Source organism: Garra rufa, chromosome 5 (genome assembly GCF_049309525.1).
Source record: "Garra rufa chromosome 5, GarRuf1.0, whole genome shotgun sequence".
NCBI classification, from domain to species: domain Eukaryota; kingdom Metazoa; phylum Chordata; class Actinopteri; order Cypriniformes; family Cyprinidae; genus Garra; species Garra rufa.
Window position 1 is genome coordinate 37,497,881 of NC_133365.1, and position 9,059 is coordinate 37,506,939.

Sequence of the window (9,059 nt, forward strand, 5' to 3'; positions counted from 1 at the left end):
TGTGCTGCGGCTAACGAATGTAAAGTTTTTCCAAGCATTAAAGAAACCTCCACAACTGTTCTCAGTATGTTTATATGTTTCTTGAAAAACAAATATAACTGTTTTAAACAAAAACTCGGTTAAATAGTTAACACAAGACAGTTCATAAAGAATAATGAAGCAACAATGAGCAATAAAAGCAAAATACAAAACCTACAAATGTAAAGAACGTTTTTTTTAATGTTCAGATGACTGTACAAAAAATTGAATTTGAGGAAGTGTCAAAAAGCAAACAATATTATCATAATATTGAATGTCACAATTAAATGTGGGGAAAACACTGTGTAGTTGAAATTACATTGAAAATGTTCATTCTGACAGAACAATGCAGGTTTCTAATGAGTACACTGGGCTATTCCACACTTAAGAATGTCCTCTTTTTGGCAGTGCGTGTGTAAGGATGGAGTCGCCACTCAACATCTGCAGCAATCTCGTTCTCCAGGGTGCCGAGCTTGATCATGTACACTGAATAAGGAAGATTAAACACAAGATATGATAATAAGCAGAGTGCAACATACCTTCCTGTTATGCATTAATATATATATATATATATATATATATATATATCAATTAATCTAAAACCAAAAAAACAGAGATGCTTACATTTCATTTCAAATCGGGGTCCAACCTCTGTCAACTCAACGTTCTTGTGATTTTTCTTGTAGGTATGGTGTCTGCAATACACGAAGTCATTAACCCAAACTTATTCTTATTATTAAAAACTTTTAGAACAACAGTTGAGACCATCACTCACCTGAAAGAGATGAAATCGTCTGTATTTGCAAACGTAATAACACGTTTACTATCCTCTTTGGGTACAGGAAACAGATACTTTAGGATGTTGGAGACCTATACAGAGAAAATATATTTTGCTTTTAGCTTAACACATAATTTCCGTTACTAAACCAAGTCGTTAGATTTCTTTCTGAAAGACTACTGTCACAGATTTTAAATGATCTTCAGTAAAGCCTAGTCTCTTTCTCTCTATAGAGTGTTTTCACGACCCGGCCATTTTGGTGGCACTAAATGTAAACATATTTTGCTGAAAATTAGCAATTGTAATTGTAATGTTTTGGACTCTACTAATCGGTCAGAGCGGGAAAACATTTGGAGTACTATAGACTGCCAAAAGTTACAACAAACTCAAGGAGAAGAGTGCAAAAAACTGTCTGAGGACCAAAAGGCGTTTGTGGCTGGGCAAAACTAAACCAGGATTTCCATGGCAAGATTCTTGACAAAATTTGTGTTTGTTCTTATAATTTCCAGTCAAGTAGGTGAAATATTAGGCTAATACCCTAATTAATACTGCTTGTACGTATCTTTAACACCTATTAACTTTACTTGTCAAAATATCACGCCCTTCCCTGCTTACTAAGTCCTTCTCTATATGATTTAACAGCTTCCACACTTTTTTTTCTATGGTTTAGACAGCATAAATTAGCAGAACAATGTATTCAGTAGTACAATAACCGTGCAATCCATGCTGTTGTTTACATCCGAGTATCGCCAGTATGGCCACGCATACGGATAACTGACCAAATGATGATGCAAGTGCAAACCCTCTATACATATGATAAGACAATGGTTATGTTTATTTTATTAAAATAGGTAACTGCATATTAAATAGTATACACTACTGTTCAAAAGTTTGGGGTTGGTATGAAGTCTCTTACACTTACCAAGGCTGCATTTATTAGATCAAAGAGTTAAAACAACAATGTTGTGAAATATTTAAATATTACTTTAAATAGATTTTTATATTTTATTATAATTTAAAATGTTGTTTATTTTTGTGATTGCTTTAGTTGTCATTCTTCAGAGTCACATGATCAGAAATCATTCAATCCTCAAGAAACATTTTTAATCAATGTTGAAAAATTGCGCTAAATAATATTTTTGTGGAAACTGTATGAAACATTTTTAAATGGATAGAAAGTTTAAAAGAACAGCATTTATTTAAAATAGAATTATTTTATAATATTATAAATAGCTTTAGTGTTTTGATCAATTTTATGCATAAAAAGAAAACAGATAAAAATCTTACTGACACCAAACTTTTAAACGGTAGGGTGGGTAACAAACTAATGTTATTATTGTTTCTAAGGACACCAGAAGTTATTTCCTGTATCTCTCACCCTTCGGCCAAGACGTGACGTGAAGTTGTGGAAAATGAGGTGAGGGTAGGCTTCGGACATGGTGCCAATGTCTGGAACATCATGTCTCATTACCACATTATACAATGTGAAGTAGGCTGTCGGCCCAAAAGGAAGGTGACACACCACCAAACCATCTACAGAAGAACAAGACAAATAAAAACTGCATATTAAACTGGATATGAAAGTAGAATGATTGAAAAAGCTTTCATAACACACCAAATGTTTACCAGGTATTGATACACTGTGCACTTAAACTGTAACACTACATACCTGGCTGGCCCCTGGTCTCATGAATGATGATAAGATCAGTGACATTATTAGCTTTGCACGCATGTACTAATGTTTTAACTTCATGGTTTCCTCTGTTCATACGCTGGGCCCCTGGAAACATGATCTTCATTTCCTGCAAAACGAGAAAAAAAAAAGAATGCCACATAAATAAACCACAACCACTAATAGACGAAGGTTTCCCTTACGTCATTATGGTAACATGAACAAAACATCAGATTAGAGTTCACAAAATAAAACACTTTATCCTTACAGTCAAATATGACTAAAACAATTTAACATACTTTGGAAAACATCTTGAGTCTAGAGCTGGGATCTCTGGATGTTGTGACCATAATTTTGGGGTCTTCCACTCCTGCCCACTTGTACTCATCATCCATATGAGAACTAACACCTGTACAATAACAGAAAATATGTTTAGCATAGATAAAACCGGATTCTGATATAAGTGAAAGGAAAAAAATAGTCACCTTCTCCACCCTCATCATCAAACTCCAACTGTTTCTGTAACTCTATAGCCTCCTTCCGAACTTCAGTGGGTATAAGACGATTTTCTGCAAAAGATAAACAGATAAACAGAATAAAAAATCTTATCAGATAGGTTAGAAGAGTTTGGTGAGGTGATTAAGATGTGGCTGGAGTCTCACCATCTAAAGCAGACTTAAGCTTCTGTTTTTTCTCTTCAATAGTGCGCAGTCTGTCCTCCTGTGCTTTTCTGTACAGGTATTCCTTTCTCAGTCTCACCTCCCGTCGCAGCTACAGCACAAAACACAGTTAAGAAATTATATGAATTGTAGGAAATACAATACTGTTCTGACTGTCAGTTACATTTTTTATGTTTTTAAAAGGAGTCTAGTGTGCTTGCCAAGCTCCCCAGAGAAAGATTAGAGTCCAAAAAAGCAGTCAAATTGTGAAATATTATTAAAAATTAAAATAGCTGTTCTTTTATTATATTTAAATGTAAATTATTCCTCTGGTGGCAAAGCTGAATTTACAGTATCTCCATTTCAATGTTACATGATGCTTCAGAAATCATTTTAATATGTTGATTTGGTGCTTTTTTCAATTATTAACATTGAAAACAGCTGGAAAGCGTGACATGTTCTAAAAAAACACTTATTTGAAATACAAATCGTAACATTACAAATGTATACACAGTCACTTGTGATAAATTGAATGCATAAAAAAGTTGCTACCCAGACGAGTGTTACCTATATTCTCGTGTAACCTGAAATTTATAGAATATGCTGCGGTCAAAGAATATTTAAGCAAATTTTATTACATAACAAATCACACTGTTAGTGTGTGTTCATCTATCCATCACACTTTAGAGTTTGATCACACTACAACACAAACAGGAAAGCAACGAGCAGCTTAATAAACGACGGCTCTATGTAGCGCGAAAAAATGCCACGTTAACAAATTTTACAGCCAAACCTTAAATATATCTAACAAATTTGAGTTTATCAGGAAAATTTAAAAGCGTTCTGTTGTACTTACCATTTTGCACAACTACACGTGACAATTCAGCTCTACAGTCTACTATCACGACTTCCTGTTGGTCAATTCGCTCATCCAATCACTGACAACGACCAAAAGCGTCACGGCTTTTCAAAATAAAAGTTCCCAACTGGCCCTTAATAAATGTGGGTGCGTGGGTCAGAATCATAGAATGCGACAAAAAACACCAAGAATACAAATAACAAAAACTACAGCAAGGATGCATTAAATTGGTCAATATAACACCAACACAGTGTCCTAAGCTTTGTCATGTTAACCAGATATTTTATCACAATAACAAGCCTCTACGTGTTATACGCAACGAGAAAGTCCCTAGTTATCTTGGTCATCATTAATATATAAGCATAAGTTTTTTCCTCATCGCTGTTTCATCTAGAATAACAGAAACATTCTTTTTTTTAAGAACTGGTTTGACAACGATATTAAGTGGGTTAACGTTAGTCAGTTATATAATAAAGAAGGAACACCTTTTCTTATGATGAATTCCTTTCTTATTATAAAATACCAGTTATTCAAAAAGAATTTGCAATTGTTTTGGTTCAGTCCCTTCAGGTACTCATATGCTGTTTAGAGGTATTGATAAAGACTATTCTCCCGATTCAGTGTCTTTTGAGGTTACTAAATCTTATGTTGGTAAAATCTGTTTTTCTTCAAACCTCAAGAATAATAATAGAGCTATTTAAACTCTTTTCCAAAGAGAAATTGTTACTGTACCTTTTGTTTTATCTCATTGGGTCTCTTTATTAAATAGGAAATTGATTTGCTGGAGAAAAGACAGTATTTGAGACTCTGTAAATAAGAAAGCCTTAAGAACTTTGAAAGTTTATGAATTTTACATTATATTTATTTGATTTTGTATATGCATACATGTATGTATATGTACATCTTGTATTTTGTTTTCGAAGTTTAATACTTTACTCCCTCTGGCAACTATTTTTGTTTGTTATTTGTCTTTCTATCTTTTTCTTTTTTCTTTTCCCTTTTTTCTTTTTGATAACATGTCATATGTTATTGTTCTTTGAAAAAAAAAATGTCCCTAGTTTATTAAACGCTTTGGCGACGAGCGACAGAAGATTTTTTTTAGAAACAGTTTTCTGGTTTCAAGTAAAAACAGTACTACTCGGATATAAACAACAGCATGGATTGCACAGTTAATGTACTACTGAATACATTGTACTGCTAATTTATGCTGTCTAAACCATAGAAAAAACTTGTGGAAGTTGCTAAATCATGTAGAGAAGGACTTAGTAAGCAGGAAATGGCGCAATATTTTGACAAATTAAAGTAATAGGTGGTATAGATACGAGCAGTATTAATTAAGATATGAGCCTAATATTTAACCTATGTCTGAAAATGATAAGAACAAACACGAATGTTGTCAAGATTCTTGCCCTGGAAATCCTGGTTCAGTTTGGCCAACTACAAACACCTTTTGTTCCTCAGACAGTCTTTTGAACACTTCTCTTTGATTTGTTAAAACTTCCATCAGTCTATATTACTCCAAATGTTTGTCCTGGTCTGACCCATTAGTACAGCTCAAAACATGACAATAATTAACAATTTCCAGCATTATTAATCAGCTATATTTACTAGTTTTGTTCAGTTCAGTGGCACTGTTTACCTTCTGTGCCGTCAATATGGCTGACTGATGACTGAAAACACTCTTTTAAAATGATTTAAGAAGGATCATGCAACACTAAAAACTGTGCTAAACTGCTGTAAATGCAGTTTTGCCATCACATAAATTTAAATTAGAAAACAGTTTAAAATGTGATAATATTTCACAATAGACCTATTCCTATTTTTACTGCCCCACCCCAAATAAATAAAAATAAGCAAACAAGATTTATGAAATTGTCCATGAAATGTTTCAGTGATGACCATTAGAGTCATTTCTGCTGACTTGCTGGTGTTATAATAAAGATATAGAACTAAGAGGCATGTTCCTTTTAAATGTGTTTGTGGCGAGTTATTTCCTGTATGTGTTTCCTCTTCAACACCATTTAAGAGCAGTAGCCTACATCCTTGTAGTCTCAAAGCACCGTCTGTCGTCCATCCGTCATCATGAATCTAATAACAGCAGTTCTGCTAATGATCCTAACAGGTAAGGCACAGACTCTTCTCAGGACAACTTTAAAGTCCAACATTCAGATTTTATACCTAACAAACTCAACCATTTGACAGTGGACGGACTTAAAAAAATTTCTCCACAGGACATAGCACATCTGAATATCTGCAGGAACTCGTCTGCCCCTATGAGAACAAGACTGTGCACAGGCCCAGGGTGTGGTGCAAAAGAGATGCCCAGGATGAAAACTGCTGTACGGGCTTCTCGTTCCGGCAAGGCGTCAATAAATTGGAGGAAGGCAACATAGAAGTGAAAGATGATGGAAAGTCCTTCACTGTCTCCGTGAAGACACTCACACAAGGGGATGGAGTCTACTGGTGTGGGTTTATGACTGAAGACAAGATCATCGTCAAACTGGCCGAGGATTACTTTACCAGTAGTAAGATGAAATAGCGTACTACTTCTCTGTTTCTCTTTAAATGGTTTCCTACGTGTAAGAGCACTATGCACTATGTTAGAAATACTTTGTTTGTTTTAATTGTCTTCATTTCAATTGAAGAGTTCATTTGAAATAACAGATAACTTTTAGAGATCATGTTTTTCCATTGTGATTTCCAAATAATGTCAAACTGCAGTTGCATTTTGACTGAGTAAAAATAACTACAAAAAACATAAAAAACATGATAAAAAAAACAGAGTTATCTTTTTGCAAATTAACTCTTTAATTTTAAATCATATCTTTTTAAAAATCTAAAAATTTACAGTAAAAACAAAACAGCACTTACAGTAGCAACATTCAAGGTTTTACGGATTGAAGTAGTAAAAATTGTAGGTTTATTTCATTAGGCCTAAATGATATAAGCTAATCAACCTTATGACGGACTAAAATCTGTTTTGTATCTGAAAACATCAAATGTTAACTGTCAGTTTTTGAGAACCTCAATTTACAGGTTTTTCACTGTAAACTTCAATGTACACTGCAAAAAATGCTTTTTTACTTAGATTTTTTGTTTAGTTTCCAGCCAAAATATCTAAAAATTCTTAAATCAAGAAGGATTTTCTAGACCAGTGGTTCTCAATCCTGGTCCTGGGGGACCCCTGCTCTGCACATTTTGCATGTCTCCCTTATTTAACACACCTGATTGAGATCATCAGCTCATTAGTAGAGATCCATGAACTGAACTAACAAGCTGAAGATCTCAATCAGGTGTGTTAAATAAGAGAGACATGCAAAATGTGCAGAGCAGGGGTCCTCCAGGACCAGGATTGAGAACCACTGTTCTAGACGAGTAATTTTTTTTTTTTTTCAGGAAAAAACAAAACAAAAAATCTTATTTCAGACAGAAAACAAGATTATTTTTCTTTCTTCATTGGCAGATTATTTTGCTTGTTTCAAGCAAAAACGCACTTAATTTTGACTTGTTTTTTCGTAAAACTAGACAATCATTTTTACTCGTCAAGAAAATCCTTCTTGATTTAAGAACTTTTAGATATTTTGGCTGGAAAAAAGACAAAAAAATCTAAGTAAGAAAAGCATTTTTTGCAGTGTAAAAAGACTTTAAACCTAACTGTAAACCTAACAGTATTTTCCGTTGAATTACCCCTGGTGAAAAAAACAGCTAAAACCAGCCTTGGCTGGTTGGCTGGTTTTAGCTGGTCAACCAGCCTGGTTTTAGCTGGTCATAGCAGGAAGGCAGGCTTGTTTTAGAGGGGTTTTGGCCACTTTTCCAGCCTGGTCTTAGCTGGTCAGGCTGGGAAACCACCAGCTAAAACCAGCTACTTCCAGTTTAAACCAGCTAAGTCCAGCCAACCAGCCTAGGCTGGTATTAGCTGTTTTTTTCAGCAGGGACCTTAAATGCCCTCTTAGATTCCTTACTGTTTTTCATCAAGTTTAGAACTTCGCTACCGTTAACTAATTACCATATTTTTATCGTAGCATTTTAAATCTTTTACCATTGAAAGTACTTTATTTTATAGTTGATTAATTTATGATCATGTCCGTTGCAGCTCCATTTAACTTTATTTGGTCCGTTCTTCGCTGGATTTTATTTATTTTGCTCCCTGTGATCACCATCTCAACTCACATTTATTCAAACAGTAAGTCCTCACAAACCACCTCAATACTAAAAAACACTGAGCTTTGAACATGTCTTTAACCTCTGTAAATGTTTATTTTTATTTGATGAATGTCATTCTGTTTTGCTTACCGCAGGGAAACATGGAGATACGAAGGTAAGAGCGCGCGGGCTCGTTTTTACCTCATTTTATCTTCGCTGATAACATCAATAAAATGTGTTTTTAACTGAAGTTTTTAACCCACATTGCAGAAAACATAACACATTAGATGATGTCTAATGGCAAAGAAAAGCGGTGGAAGAATGAGGCAGTCACAATCACTGAAGAAAAAGGAAAATATCGTCGAGTGTTAATGTACTGGTTCTAATGTTGTTACTCCTTATATAGAAAGGCTCACAGTGACAATAGCAGCATGAATATTTTATGTTTCATTTGGTAAACAAACTTATAGTATTAGAAATAACCTTGTTATTGCATTCATGTGAAATTTACTCTTCTGTCTTAAATGGGTAACATATATATGTATGTTTTGTATCTTTATATGCCTGAACTTATCAAATAAATGTTCTTAATAAAAAAACAAAAAAACAAACAAACATGTCATTGCAATTCATGCAATGTAACAAGCATCATTGAACACATAATTCAACATAATTTTGATGTATGCATATATACCAATCATTTGATTTCATCATTACACAGCTGAAGTGAAGTTAAACACTGTCTGCCATCTTTGCTTAACTTAAATGTAAACATTTTTTACAATTCAGCCGCGCTGAAAAAAGAAAGAGAACCAATCCAACCACATTATAAAAATATTCTAGTATTTTGTACTGAGTAAACTATAGTTTATATTGATTTCATTTTTCAAACAACAGCAGTTTCAACAAACAGTGATTTCATCAAAAAAA

The 9,059-nt window shown here is 34.0% G+C and overlaps 2 protein-coding genes across 2 annotated transcripts; one reads left to right on the plus strand and one right to left on the minus strand.

Moving 5' to 3' along the window:
* Window positions 1-201: 201 nt before the first annotated feature.
* Window positions 202-4,040, minus strand: imp4 (IMP U3 small nucleolar ribonucleoprotein 4). The gene is made up of 9 exons (XM_073841124.1): window positions 3,984-4,040; window positions 3,131-3,239; window positions 2,954-3,037; window positions 2,768-2,877; window positions 2,466-2,598; window positions 2,175-2,329; window positions 794-888; window positions 643-713; window positions 202-504 (listed from the first exon to the last, which is right to left on the minus strand). The coding sequence occupies exons 1-9, from the start codon at window positions 3,984-3,986 to the stop codon at window positions 392-394; spliced, it is 873 nt and encodes a 290-aa protein (XP_073697225.1). The 5' UTR covers window positions 3,987-4,040; the 3' UTR covers window positions 202-391.
* A 1,965-nt stretch (window positions 4,041-6,005) lies between these two features.
* On the plus strand, window positions 6,006-9,041 carry LOC141335349 (uncharacterized). The gene is made up of 5 exons (XM_073840776.1): window positions 6,006-6,108; window positions 6,218-6,511; window positions 8,080-8,169; window positions 8,285-8,304; window positions 8,400-9,041. Exons 1-5 carry the CDS (start codon window positions 6,069-6,071, stop codon window positions 8,406-8,408), a joined length of 453 nt encoding a protein of 150 aa, XP_073696877.1. The 5' UTR covers window positions 6,006-6,068; the 3' UTR covers window positions 8,409-9,041.
* Window positions 9,042-9,059: the final 18 nt, after the last annotated feature.

Coding starts and splice junctions, on each gene's coding strand:
- LOC141335349 (XM_073840776.1), top strand. CDS start 6,069: ATGAATCTAATAACAGCAGTTCTGCTAATGATCCTAACAG. Junction 6,512..8,079: donor CGAGGATTACTTTACCAGTA/GTAAGATGAAAT, acceptor TGTCCGTTGCAG/CTCCATTTAACTTTATTTGG. Junction 8,170..8,284: donor AACTCACATTTATTCAAACA/GTAAGTCCTCAC, acceptor TGCTTACCGCAG/GGAAACATGGAGATACGAAG.
- imp4 (XM_073841124.1), bottom strand. Junction 3,038..3,130: donor GCTTAAGTCTGCTTTAGATG/GTGAGACTCCAG, acceptor TATCTTTTGCAG/AAAATCGTCTTATACCCACT. Junction 2,330..2,465: donor TGAGACCAGGGGCCAGCCAG/GTATGTAGTGTT, acceptor GTTCTTCTGTAG/ATGGTTTGGTGGTGTGTCAC.